The following is a 15,205-nucleotide window of genomic DNA, read 5'->3' on the forward strand; positions in this document are numbered from 1 at the left end:
TGCCATGAGAGAGATGTGAGAGACTAGCAGTCCTTCCAGTCCGATCTGCTGCCAGATCTTCCTCTATTTATAGAGAGAGCTAGGCTATGTCAGCACAGCAGCCAACCAGAAGGCAGGTCACCAACTGCCAGCCAGGTCACCAACTGCCAGTCCCCAGCTCCAGCGATGTCGTAAAGGGACCTCAACTTACAGCAACACAGTCCACAGGCTAGGCGTCCCACAGGTAGTGTAGCCTGTAAATTGAGGCACAGAACAAGCAAGGCAGCCACACACTGGTCCGATGATCAAAGAGCGAGAGACAAGAAAGGCAAGACTCACCAAGCCATCCATCTCTCCGCCCCTCAGTCAATCCCACCTGCGTTTCTCAGCCAGGCTGGCACAATAAACTATTTCACACAACTTGAATTCCCATCAGTGCCAAAGAAATGGACAACGGCTCTTTTTACTCCTCGCCCACATGCGGGGCTGCAGAGGAAGACTGAGGGGTGAAGCTCAAAAACGGTCAGCAAATACCCCAAAATGGAGTCAGACTTTATTAGAATGCTTTACAAACTATATGTGTTATTATTTTTAAATGTTCAACTTTATATACATATATATACCATTGTTTTAGTTTAATTAATTTATATGTCTAGTTTTTTGAGAAACATACTTGTATCAAGTGCCAATACCCCAAACTATACTCAGTCTTGAGAAATAGCTATTTCCCAAAATAAGTAAAAGTTAATAACAAAATATTGGTTTAATAATGTAGTTGTAACATTAATTAAAGAGTGAAGATGTCACTTTGAAGACTAACTCATTCATGGCCATAGAGTCAAATCTCTGGTTTCCTTGAGCTTCCAAGGCCGTGAAGCACTCTTCAGCGCAACCCACTACACGCCCAGGGCTCTGCTGGCCTCCTGGAAAGAGGCATCATTTAAAAACCTCACACAGAGAATCAGAGAAAACGAGGTGACCCTTGAGGCAAAGAACTGACACAGGGGCTGCAGCAACGGCTTCATACAGAGTCAACACTGTAAGGCTGGTCCCTGGACTGGGCGGATTTTGGTCTGCTGCACACAAATTCATCCCCGACAGTGACAACCCCAAATCAATCTGCAATCACTTCTGTCTGCCCAACACCACTAGAACATAGGTCTCAAATGAAAGGTGGAGGCGTGGTTGTCATCACCAGAAGCCATAAGTACTTACACCTATGTTTTGCAAAAACAGGTATTTAAACACTGAAGAAAAGAATAAATTGATTAACACTGTAATCTAGACGGGAGTTGTGAAATGTACAAAATGTATAAAATATATTTTTTAATTTTCTGGAGATAGATAAAATAACTTTATAATGACTTTCTAACTAAGAATCCAAATAACAATTTAAAGCTATATTACTTAATATACATGATGAGTCATACTGAGTTTATTAGAATTGAAGTCATACTGAGTTTATATTAGAATTGACTTCAGTAGCAGAAAAAGAATACACAATAGCCAGACTTTTTTGTATTAAAGTTTATTTTTTATTAAAACAGTTATTTTACAACATATTTAAAATGGCATGTCCTACAGGCAAGAGCAATTATTTCCATATGTAATTATTGGCACACAGATTTAAGAACATAATTCAAATTAAGTAAAATATAGATGAGGACTTCAAAAAGTTCATTAAAATCCATTTGTTTTCTTTTCATTTCATTTTCCATGAATTTTTAGAAGCCCTCTTCTAAAAATGTATACATGTATATATATGTAGGCATGTATGTCTGTATATGTTTGCATACACACACACACTCCACATTCAACTTCTTGTCAATAATCTGGAAATAACCTGTTTTCAAGTTGTTGATTTTCCAAAGTGTAAAACCATTTTCCATCCACATTATTGAAGTTACAGCCCATCTAGAAAGAATAACTTTGGTTGACAGATGCGGTCTCACAGGGATCACACAGAAGTCCTCAAGGGGATTAAGATTTCTCTTCAGAGGTTTCTTCCAAGTGGAGGTCGGTTTGTGATGTAAGGAAAGATTCCCAGGTAGCAAGGCACTAAAAAAATGTAAACACATCATGATGAGATCACAATAATTACTTTCAGTGTTAAAAATACAATTAATACTGGCATGTTGGTTCTACAGCAATCTTCCTTACTTTCTCCCTTCAGCTTGACAGTCTTTGTCCCTTTCTGTATATTTTAATTCTTAATGAGGGATGGTGTCGTTAGATAAAGGGCAAAACCATATGCGTGGTTGAAAGGTTAGCATGGATTATGGGTAGCTACTGTTGAATCTGCCTTCAACTCATGGAAGGACCTGCTGCTGTGCTCCAGAGTTCACACCGTCTGATCTTCAGGAGCAGATGGTCAAGTCTTTCTTCCTACTTAGTCTTAGCCTGGAAGTGCCACTGAAATTTGCTCAGCATCAAAGTACCACCACGAGTCCACTAACAAGATGAATGGTAGCGGTTCTTGATGCATAATGGCTGAGAAGCTAACTCAGGTTTCTTGCATGAAAAGCACGAATTCTGGGAGAAAAAATGAGGAGCTGATGCCAGGGGCTTAAGTGGAGAGCAAATGTTTTGAGAATGATGAGGGCAATGAATGTACAAATGTGCTTTACACAATTGATGTATGTATGGATTATGATAAGAGATGTATGACCCCCTAATAAAATGATTTTTTTTAAAAAAGGAAAGGCACTAATTCCATAAAACCACCACTGCCTCACATTCATTTTAAATGGCCCATTGTCAGAAAACAGAATTCCAATCTCTCGAGGGAAAAGATGGGTCTATTTTGACCTGATAAGCCAGCACAATTTCGACCAGATTTGAACCCCACTCCTGTGATTTAGAAATGGGTTACCCTTTACTAGTTCCTTCAGCTATAAACCAGACTCATGATAATGCTTATTGATAAGACAATTATGAAAATCCAATCTATGAATTCTGTAGAAATCACTATGCAAAATGCCTGGCACAAAGGAAATGTTCCAAAGATGAATCATTATTACCATTGGGTAGTTGTTGGGAGCCAACGGTAATCCATCATGGTGCCACAGGGTGTGAGAAAGGGGGATAAGGGATTGGCGGTGACGGTGACACCCAAACATAAATACGGCTTGATTTCATGATTTTGCTTAGAGCTGTTTTTCCCAGCTCATTAGTCTACCTATGTGAAATATATCCACATGCCACATTAAGGGTTCTTCTAAAGCATATTTACTATAATGGGGTGTCAACCTGAGCTACGCCTAATTAGAGAAGAAAATGTGCTTCTTCTAAAATGTGGTCAGATTGTTTTATATATATACATAGATATATACGTATTTTTTATATAATACACCACTATAATGCTGAGACACTCTTCCTAAATTTGAGTATAATCCTAGAAAAGCCATCACTTTAATAGACATGGGTCTCCTTTTATCTTCTGGTGAGTTACTAACTTTCTGCATTCTGACAGGTAAGATAGTACTAATTTATCTCCTAAGCATAGAGAAATAACCAACTAAGACAGCGACTGATTGGCCCAATTGAGAAGGGAAGAGAAATAGAACCAAGTACTACAACAGAGACCACAAGGCCACAGTGGCCTCTTTCAGGACAGCACAGCAGGAGACAGATGTCTTGAAGTCTACGTAGTTACAACCCCAGAAGAGCATAAAAGAGCAACGCGTCACATTCAAAATATTATTCAAATGTGAAATCAAGGTAATGTGTAACTGACCAAATCTTACCTGATTGGTAGGAGGGAACATACAACATCCATTCATCAATAAATATTTTTTGGTTCTTACCACATGGCAAGGACTATGAGAAGGGCAGGGCACCGACCTCGGGCTCACAGACATGATTTAGCAAGTAACACAAATGAACAAAGATGACCAACGACTGCACCAGTGAAGTTACCAGGAGTAAGTGATGTGGACTCTGAATTAGCAAGAGTATGGATGCTAAGTAATTCTTCCTTTTGGAAGTAATTAGTGAGTTGAGTGAAAAAGCTTAAGCTAAGCAAATGAAAATTAGTACTTTCCATTGAATGAAAATGAAAAACATAACATATCAAAATTTAAGGGATGTTACCGGTGAGGTATATAGAGAAATTTATATTACTTAATATTAAATAATTAGGGACATGTTTGCCACTGATGTCTAATTTTGTACACTAAAACTACAAAATGTCGCTGAAAGAAATTAAAGGCCAATGACAAAATCCGTTCACAGGGTGAAAGCCTCAATATTGTTAAAATTTCACTTCTCCCCCAAATGAGTTATAGATTTAACATAATTCTATCAAAATCCCAGTATACTGCTTTTGTATAGACTGACAAGCATTTTAAAATTCACCTGGAAATGCATACAGCAAAAAATAGCAAATATAACTCTGAAAAAGAGAAACAAAACTTGAAGGTCAACACTTCCTGATTTCAAGTCTTATTAAAAATAATACAATTCTCAAGATAGTGTGGACCATATGAGAAAGCAGAGAAAATTACCCACTACAAAAATGTGTTGCCAATAGTGCAAAGGCGACTCAGTGGAAAAAGAATAATCTTTTCAACAAGTGACCTTGGAAAAATTGAGGTGCACTTAATATTATGCAACATACACGCAAAATGGATCATAAAGTTATATATAAAACCCAAAATAGAATATTTAAAGAAAATATAAGAAAGGCTCTTTGGGTTCTTCTGTTAAGTGGTTGTTTTAGATATGATAACAAATATGATCTAGAAAAGAAAGCATTAAGCCTCATCAAATTAAACATTTTTTCTCCTTAAAAGATACCTTAAAAATTATAAGACAGAAACTGGATGAAAATACTTGTAAAGCATATATCTGGTATATCACTTATATCAGTAATGTAGAAAGAACTTTCAAAACTTTCAAATATGAAAAAAGTAGAAGAAAAAAATATAAAATGTGAAGAAAATTCACCAAAAAAGATATGTCAGTAGAATATGGAAGGACACTCAAAATAATCCATCATTGTGGTTAGGTGCCATCAAGCCCGGCCCCCCGCCCCCCTATGGAGTTGAACCAGCACACTGAAGGGCCCTACGCCATGCTCAAAATCGTTGCAACCGATGTGTCCATCCAGCTCTTTCATTGAGAGTCTTCCTCTTTTTCACTGATCCTCCACTTTCAAACCTAAAACCAAACTCACTGCCGTTGTGTCGATGTTGGATCTCCTTTAACAACTATTAAAAATATGATGGAAACATTGCAGACCTATTAGAATGATTAAAAATTAAAAAAAAATAATACCTCAAAGTTCTTCCAAAATCTCCAAGAAAACCAAATGTTAAATAACTTGGGAAACAGTCTAGCAGGGTCTCATTCAAGTTAGAAATACAACCAACATTTGATTAAGTCATTTATCTCCAAGAGAAAAGCAACTATATAACTACCAAAACATTGTACACAAAGCCACATAAGTAGCTGTTGACAGAAGAAAGCAGATCAGTAGTTTCCCTATGTAAGGTAATTAGAAGGGTTCACAAAATGGAAACTTTTAGTGGTGACAGATAGTATCTTGGCTTCAGGAATATGGCTTCATTGGTCTATACACACGTCACAATGTATCCAATTGAACGTCTTAAATATCTTCATTTTCTATATGTTCATTTGACCTCAAAGTTGCTTTTTGAATTACTTATTAAAAAATAAGATGAATACAACTCTTGTTCCTTTCCCTAACAGCTGTATAAAATTGGGAAATATTCGATCTCCTTAAACTGGGTTCCCATAGGTTGACTAGAACTAACAAATATACCTATATACAGAATTATAAAAATAATAAATTCAATAATGTATTGAAAGAGATTTGCATGTGCCAAAACTCAAGTGATCAGGCAAGTAATAACTATTAGCTATTGTTTGTATTTTCTTTGTTTTCAATGTCAAGAGAGCATTAAAACTCATCCTTATAGATACTAAAAATTTCAACCAATTTTAGAGTATAAAAAAGAAAGTGATGAAAATATCAGAACATACATAACTTTTGAAATATCTATAATAATTATAAATGTATCTATAATGCTTATAAAACCCAGAAAACTAGTAGCCAGTTTTAGCAGGATGATAGCCAGAAAGCAAACTCATGCTTTACATTGGAAAAAAACTCTCAAGTTTCCCTTACAGACCATGTTTTTTTATTTACTGCTTCTCTGCAAATCCACATACAATCTTTTAAGCTTGCAGGGATGCCACCCAAAGCAATTGCTTCTTTCAGGAGATATCATATCTTTTTGATAACTCTGCCAAACTATCATTTAAATAAACTCCTGAAAATTGTCAGAGTAAATTCGTAAAGTTCTAAAATGGAATCCTGGACAGTCTGTTCTGTTTAGAATTCTTGTCAAATAGAGGATCCAGTGAACCAAAGAAGACATTACTCCGTCAGTGAGTACATTTCTGATGTGGTACTCTGCTTCCGTGATCCCAGGTGTACAAATATCTAGACAGGGTATTTTATCTCTATCCAGGCTGATGAGTTTATGAACTGATGTTTTCTTGACACACATGAATAATCCCAAGAAGGACAAGAAGTATAAAATAAACATATTAATTAGCTTTTTCTTACCATCCTCCAAGTTAACGGTAAAACAAACAAAAGCCAGTGTTCATATATTTGGACATATATTGTGATTTTTAGTGTATTATTCAATTCTGAGTCCTGTGACCCGATGTACAGAGTAGTGCTGCTAGGGGCATTGATATCCTTGAGCTTATGACTTTTCTAAAGAAGATCAGCAGGTCTTTTTGTTTGTTTTTTTTTCAGCAGGTCTTTTTTCTGAGGTATCTCTGGATGGATTTGAACCACCATCTATTTGGTGAATAGTAAAACACTTCCAGAAAAAAAACAACTAAGATTTAAGGTGGGAGCTTTGGGTCAATACCTTCCAACTGATATAGACAGGGTATCCAGGCACGTTTGTGTCAAGCACATCTATGCAATGAGTTCTCAATACACACTATGGACACAGAAGCTTAGGCGAACTTTCCAGGCTGGCAAGATTCTGTGCATATTATCTTCAATACCAGGAGGGCAATATAGCTTGAGGAAAATGGATGCTTCCAGTTTGGAACCCACCTATATTCCATCCTGAGCACGTGTTCATTTGGCAGGCTCTAATTTGTATTCCAGCCAAATGAATCAGCTGGTTCTAATTTATATTCCTCATCTCATGTCCATGTGAAAGGTGGACACTGAATAAGTAAGGCCAAAGAAGAATTAATGCATTCGAATCATAAGCTGGTGAACAACACAAAGTATCATGAACTGCCAGAAGAACAAACAAATCTGTCTTGTAAGAAGTACAGCCAAGATGCTCCTTAGAATTGAAGATAGTGAGACTTCATCTCACAGACTTGGGAAATATTATCGGGAAAGACCAGTCCCTGGGAAAGGATACCATGCTTGGTAAAGTAGACAGGTAGTAAAATGGGACCCTGGACAAGATACATTGACACAGTGATTGCAACAGTAGGCTCAAACATAACAATTGTGAGCAAGGATAGCTGTGATTTCAAATTGACTTCATGTTACCTAAAAACAGTAACACATTTTTATTCCCTCCACTCACCTATCAGTTTGTCATACTGTGGTAGGCTCTGTTTTGCTGTGATGCTAGAAGCTACCCCACTTGTGGTATGAAGTGGTATGAAGTCTGGCAACTGATCGCCCTCAGGGAGGATGCCTGCAAGCATCTGACCTACCTCCCCCCACACCCACTGATATCACTAGGGTCATCCACAGTGAAGTTTTCAATGGAGCTTCCAGACTAAGTACAGACCAGGAAAGTATTACAGTCCACTTCTGATAGATTAGTCACAGAAATCCTTCTGACTAGCTGTAGGACATTTGTGTTACAGTGCCAATAAACAGGTCTATAGGGGTACAATAATACTACCTTAGTATACACAGCTCAGAATAACCAATAATTTGACATCAAAACCATTTACTCAAAGACAAAATTCAGAAGGGTTAGGAAAGGAGGAGGATTGGAAACCAGACACACAAGGAAGATGTAGGATAAGCAATGTTGACATTGAAGGGTGTGATAGGTAGGTTTATTGTGTCAATTTGGACAATAGGAACATGTGGGATTAATAAGGTTTCAGTTTGATTGGAGAGCAAAGAGATAAATGGCTCGATAAGGGCTGCCCCTCTCTCTCTTGCTCTCTGGTGATCTGACCAGCATGCAGCTGCTTTAGCTAGTTCTCTGCCTCAGTTTGTGAGCTACACTACCTGTGGGACAGCCAACCCATGGATCGTGTTGCTAGAGCTTGAGGTTCCTTCAAGACCTGCTTTGTCATGCTGCTGGTATACACATCTGTTGATCTTGAAACTGGTGGATACTACTGACTTGTATTGCTTGATTTTGATATTCCATCCGGGCCTGCTTTGCTAAGCTCCTGAACTGCTATTGGTGACCCACCGGCTATTTGCTGCCTGTGGGCAGACTGCCTGCATTGCCCTAGGGAAGACTCAGCTGTCTGCTTCCTTGACCGTGGATCCAGCAGCCCTCGTGAGTTGAACTTCCAGTATATTAACTGTTCTACAGAAGTGAGTTGAACTGAGCCCTCTGTACTGCTTTGTGGCCTAATTAGCTGTTATATTCCTTTGTGCTGTTTCTACCTACCTACCTACCTACCTACCTACCTACATACCTATGAGTGTCCTGGTTTTGTTTCTCTAGAGAACCCTATACAACACAAGGGGATTGCAGTGAATGATATTAAACAAAACATGTATGATTTACTGAATGTAAAACTGATTATCTGTTCTGTAAACTCACACACATACAAAAAAAGAATTGATGCATTTGAATTATGATGTTGGCAAATAATAATAAAAATACCAAGAACTTCCATCTGACTTGGAGAAAGAACAGCTCCATTATTATTATTATTATCATTACCATCATCATTATCACTACTACTACTAGGAAACATTTGTTGAATCTTTATCATGCACTAGGTACTGACTTATATTTCATTTGCAGCTTTAAAATGTATTTTCTATTTTAGCAATGTCAGATTCCAGTAAAGTTAAATAATGGCTGGAGGGCTGTGTCAGGGGAGCCCTTTCAAATGCTGTAAGCAAGAATGCTTAAAAACAATTTCCTTCCAAGGGCTCACTAAAAATATAAAATTTTGCTTGTAGTACTTTTTTTCATCTTTTTCCATCATACACGTAGATACACATAAATATATATGAAGGGGATTTAAAGAGTTGGGGTGAAAACCCTACTATCTTTCACTTCCTTTTGTCCATGAACTTTTGAATTTCCCTCATACATACATGTTTTAACACTAACAACAAATACACGAAGTAAGCAGTATTATGATTTGGTCTTTTCAGATCACTGAAATAAAGGAAAATCATCAGTGTCACAACTCAGGCCTGTTTAAAGTCCAAGCTTGTCGTCACCATATGATCATTACAACATAATATATGACATCTCCTCAGGGAATGCCTCCAACCTGTTCACAAAGGTTTTTGTTTTATCGTATATTAAGATTTATAAAATGTGGTTTAGATAGCTTCATGGGAAATAAAAATAGCTAGACATTCGCCTGCAACGAGAACAATGATACTCGTTATTATAAAATATGATAAAAGCCAAACCTCTCTATATTTCATTGAAATATGGGGCTTACATAAATTCAAAATCTGTCATAAACCATAAATTCAAAATATAAATTGTATAATATAAAACATTTCTTCCTGGGGCCTGGCCAGCCACAAACGGGAAACAAGAGTTGAAAGGCCAGAGCGATCTGGGAGAGAAGTATCCGGACACAGTGTGCGAGGTGCCCCTCCTGGGAGCCACAGTACTGCCACCGACTATGGTAACCGAGCAGGAGACAGAGGAGGAATCACAGACAGAGAAAGTGGTGCACAGCATTATCCTGAACAACGACGTGGTCGAAAGCCATGATCGGGATACAAGTGGACCAAGGAAAGTGTGGCATGGTCCACCTTCTCAAGCGCCAGGATATGAAACGCAGCGAATTGCTGATGGCCAGGCCGGATCAGGCATGATGAACTAACATGCGAGCAGTGCATCCCCAATTAAAAGAATTGTACCAATCAGTGGCAGTTCCATGCCAAGAAGAAGCGGCTCTGGATTTAAGCCATTTAAGAGCAGACCTCGGCGACGATTCTGAAGATTCGCCCTCTGCCATGGTTTCAAGATAATTTATTGAACTCTCCTGTAAACTTTACTCGACTACTTAATGAAGAGGACCTCTGACTGGCTTGACAGTTCTGTCAGACTCACTTTCTTCTCATTTCCTTTTCCCCTCCCTTTTAAAAAATGTAACATGATTGCCTTTCTCAATTTTGGAGAAGATGTTTAAGTAGTTCTGTTGTAACTTTTAATAGTTTTGTGTATCGTTCAATTTTTTTCCTTTCAGCACCAAGACACATTTGAAAAGACCGGTATTGGAACCATCTTGTTCGGTGCTGTGTGGATGTAGAGTGATCCGCACCTGTGCGGTAGTGATTTCACTTGTGTGGATGTAGAGTGATCCGCACCTGTGCGGTAGTGATTTCACTTGCAGTACGAGTGCTGTGGTGTCAGGCTCTAGAGTTCCCTCTTGTTACCCAGCATTTTCAGCCTGCGTTTTGAAGGCTGTCTACGCTTCAACGTCTGCTGTCTAATTTTTAGAGAATAAGATTGCACCTTTCATTTATGAGTATTATGTAACCTATTTTTGCAGATGGTACTGTTACATTAAGTGCATCTGTGTATCCTGGTTAAACAAATGTACTCTTTTTTGAAATAAACCTTTATAGTGTGTAAAAAAATTCTTCCCTCTCTAATATATTCTTAGATATACAACATTGTTTCTATTTCCCTCTCTACTATATTCTTTAATGTGTACCATGCCAGTTGCTTGTCCCAGTGAATTAAAGATGAGAATAGGGATGAGTTTTCTCTAATTACTTTTAATGCTGCCTTAAGTGATCCTGGACACATATCTTCTACATCTGAAATCATACTGAAGCTCAAATGTGTCATCTTCTGTACACTAAATATCTCTGTAGCACTGTTTAGCATCTATAAAAATGTAGGGCCTGACCAAAATGAAGGTAATGGGGTCTGTAACCTTTTAGCATTGCGTTTTATCACCTAAATGCTAGATTAGTAACAGTGATAGAAATTTTCAGCAGTTTTCTATTTTGAAATTTGAAATGTAATCAATCCACTCCCCCAAAAGTAGAGAGGAAGTTGCCAGAAAAAAGAAATTCCTATGATTTTTCTCCAATTATTCACTGAATTTCATTTCAGAAAAGTCTAAATTCAATTTATGAAAATAATCTGTCAATTGATAATTTTAGAAGTTAATGACTTTAAAATAACAGGATTTACATATTATTTCTCTAAGAGTACCTTTTCAGATTTCTCCAGAACATCTTGTAATTGATATTTTGTACTTTCAATACTGTGAATAAAGTGATTGCAGGACAGATAGAGTTAATGCAAAAGGCACCCATTAGCTGCAAACGCCATCTTGTGGTCTTTTTCTTTTTCTTATCCTGTAGCAAACTAACAAGATCTGTTAAAGATAGAAGGGACTTTCCAGAGAATTCAATTGTTTTTTCATTTCTATCCATGGAAAAATTGGAGTCCAAAAAAGGCCTGGTATATTTAAAATCCTTTAGAAGGAATACATACAAGGATCATAATTTACATTCACATCCTTTTAATTCATATTTTCTTTCTCATGTAACTTATCAGAGTTCCATTTAAATTATGTCAGTAACATGACATTTTCCCCGATTCATCGTAGACACTTCATAGATGAGATATTGCAAGTACAGTAAATTACAAGGAGAGTATTTACTTTTGGATTTCTGAAGATTATCAAGGCACTCCTATACATTTTTAATAACACTGTATCATGTAGGAGTCCCTGGTCACACAGTGGTCATGTGCTTGGATGCTAACCTAAAAGGTAGTAGTTCCAACCCCAGCAGCTCCACGGGTGAATGGTCCAACCATCTGCTTCTATAAGTATCACAGCCTTGGAAAGCCTGTGGGGCAGTTCTTTCTGTCCTACAGGCTCTCTGTGAGTCTGAATCACTCGATGGCAATGGGTTTATGTGACTTAAAAACAGTTCGTTCTACTGAAGACTTAGGAGGCTGTGTGAATGGGTTGGGAGAGGGGACAATAGGAGGATATCAGTATCAGTGAGGGCACATGGTTAAGATTTTACAATTAATTATTGGCAGAGCAGATATAAATATTTGGGCTTCTAGATATCCGATTTCAACTTTTTCCATTAGTAAGTCTACCTTTTTTTTTGGAAAACGTTATATTATACAGTGTATGTGTATGCTTTAAATAATCTCCTCCTGTCATTGACAGGAACCATATTGGCCCATGGTACACAGCCTGTCATTTATAAAGCTATTATATGAGTTTAGTCTAAAACAAGGCTACAAACTAGACATTTTTAGAAATAATTTTAATATACAATGTTCTCTTCATATTGCTAATTAAATTCACTACAGAAAAAAATACCTAGCCCAAAGGATGGAAAGATCCACAGATTATCTCAACTCTCCTTACACAGATAGCTGCTAAATCTTACATCATAGCATATAGAGAGCTAGGGAAAGTATTTTTAATAATCAAATGTTTTTAGAAAATAGACTCTCACAAAAACAGGAGGAGACATAATAAAAGATGTCATAGTTATATGAAAACATGAGCTATAGCTAGGCTTTAAATATTTAACTTCAGGATAGAAAATGTTATTTAGTGAAACAACAGAATAGCAAAATAAATAATACTTTAAAACTCTAAAAATGACAGCTTTCCATTTTGGAGTTTCCTTTAAATAAAACCATATCCTGCTGTAGTTAGATTTAACCCTATCATTGACTGTATTTGAATACTTAGGTGCTTTGGTATTACACAGATTATAGACCTTCTGATGGGGAATGTCACTATTCTGGTCAGCCTAAGCAACACTGGTGAGGCTGTGAGTCAGACGTTGGACTTCCAAGTGCAAAATCAGCAGATCCAACCCACTGTTCCACAGGGAAGGACAGAGGGCCTGCTCCTGCAAAGATTTGAAGTCTCAGAAAGCCTGCATAGAGTAGCTAAAAGTTAGAGTCAATGTGATTAGCACTGGGTGATGTGAAGTATAAGGAATCCTGTTGGCCCTGTGAGTTAAGTGTGGGTTGTTAACAGCAAAATCTCCAGTTGAATCCCACCAGATGTTCCAAAGTACTTCCTGCTCCTATACTGTAACATAATGAGTCTGAATTGACTCAGTGACAGTGGATATGGGCTGGGTGGATAGTCTAAAGAGCATGGACCCAGCTCTGAGCTTCTGTGCCTTCCCTATTGCCACAAAACAGGTCAGACATTCCTCCACCCTTCATCCTTCTTTCCCTACTCTGATAGCACCCATTTTCCCCCCAGCACACTACTTTTGCGCTGGGTTCGATAATTCATTGCCATGCCACATAGAACTCATAGACAATACTCACAATTATGAGGGTTTATTAGGGAAGTTACTAAGGCCAGGATCAGTAAAGGTACAGGATCATTACGAATACAGCCATTGGTTCGCACCCTCCTCAGCCAGCAAGCAAGTCTCTCTCTTGGGCTGATCTCCAGTCTCTCAGGCACCTGGTCCCTTGGCCTCTGCCCTGGAGGACCAAGAAGCCTGCATGTCACTCTGTTTCACCATCACCCAGTCTTGACTCAGTCCCATAGTCTCCATGCCACCGTCTCTAGTGCCTCCCACCCTTCAGAGAAAGCTATGGGATGCATCCTTCTCCCCGTTTTGGGCTTTCTCTTTCTGCTGCTGCTTGAAGAATGGCTCATCACTATAGCCAGTAGGAGGGTAATTACAACTGACCTCTATTAGGGTTACACGTGCCCTATGTGCATAGTCCCACCCAAACATGATGAGAGTTACAGAGACATGGGTATAAGAGCCTATTAAGAAAATTCCCTCCAATATACTCTTTAAAAAAATTCATTTTAGGGAAATACTTCTGAAGAAATGAGGTGGGAGCCATGCCTGATTTCTGTTTGAAGGAAGAATCCAACTCTACACCAGCCAAAGGCTGATGACCATCATGCCGTGCCTCCATTCTCTACCCTTCTGTACACTATTCTGACCCCAACTCCCACCCCTGACACTCTACTTTTCTACTGTCTTCAATTTATCACTGCAATGACCACAGATAATAATTACGATCGTGTGCAGTAAAAGAAGGAAGCAGAGGTTACAAAAAGTCAAGGATATAGTTCTTTTGTCTGCAATGCCTCTTCTCAGCCAGGCTGACAGGCATGTCTCCTTTGCAACCACATAGTCCCTTGTCCTCTGCCTTGCTCGTGGCCCAGGAAGCCCATGGCTCTGCCTCATATTCTTGGTGCTGCCCATTTGGTCTCGTGTTCTCAGCACAATTCCTCTGCTCTGTCTCATGGTCTTGGTGCTGCTCCACTGTCTTATGATTTTGGTACTGCAGCCTATGGTGCCTCTACCACCTAAGAAAGGATTTCATACATGTCAACTGGTGGCCCTTATCTCTTGATGGTCACAGGATTCTCTCTCTTCCTGCTTCTCAGATGGCTCTCTTATTCAATCTGACAGCCCCTTCTACGAGGTTCCACACACCCTAGTGTCCTACCCTATTATTTGGTGGGAGTTGAAAAAACACAGATGTGAGTCATATTTAAGCTATTTTACTTAACTACAGCTTTTCAAATGGCCTTTTACTTATGGCAAAGGGATTTTTTTTCTTTCTTTATTCTGCTAACGATCATTAAGTTGTCTCACTGATTAGGGCTAGATTGTGCTTTATGCCATGTTTGTGATTATTATAGTTAAACAATACCCACAATGATTAAATGAACAAATCTATTAATCAACTCCATGGATGTCATAGCAATATCTGACTGTAGTAAAATATCCTAATAGATGCCCTTTAATTTCTGAATTTACCTTGTGAATATGTGCAGTGCAGTAAATTATTTAATGTAGCTCTTCTAGCCACAATTTTTGCTGCTCCTACCAAATACCTTTGTTTTCCTCATGTGTTTGCATAAGACATAAGGGGAGATACTGATTGTACTACATGATTCAGCTATGAGCAACTATTAAAGGAGTTCATTGTGATTGCCATCGTTCATTTGAAATGAGCTATTTCAAAAGCAGAACGCAGGGCCCTCACTA

At 38.3% G+C, this 15,205-nt stretch overlaps 1 protein-coding gene across 1 annotated transcript in view; it reads right to left on the reverse strand.

Moving 5' to 3' along the window:
* Positions 1-1,497: 1,497 nt before the first annotated feature.
* SNX7 (sorting nexin 7) overlaps positions 1,498-15,205 on the reverse strand; it is a 70,839-nt gene continuing 57,131 nt past the window's right edge. Inside the window, exon 8 of the mRNA XM_004699567.2 lies at positions 1,498-2,037. Coding sequence (XP_004699624.1) covers positions 1,960-2,037 — 78 coding nt within the window. The 3' untranslated portion in view covers positions 1,498-1,959. The remainder of the gene's footprint in view (positions 2,038-15,205) is intronic.

This window comes from Echinops telfairi, unplaced genomic scaffold, assembly GCF_000313985.2.
Source record: "Echinops telfairi isolate 266 unplaced genomic scaffold, ASM31398v2 ScPeMD7_443;HRSCAF=831, whole genome shotgun sequence".
In the NCBI taxonomy this organism is placed as follows: Eukaryota; Metazoa; Chordata; class Mammalia; order Afrosoricida; family Tenrecidae; genus Echinops; species Echinops telfairi.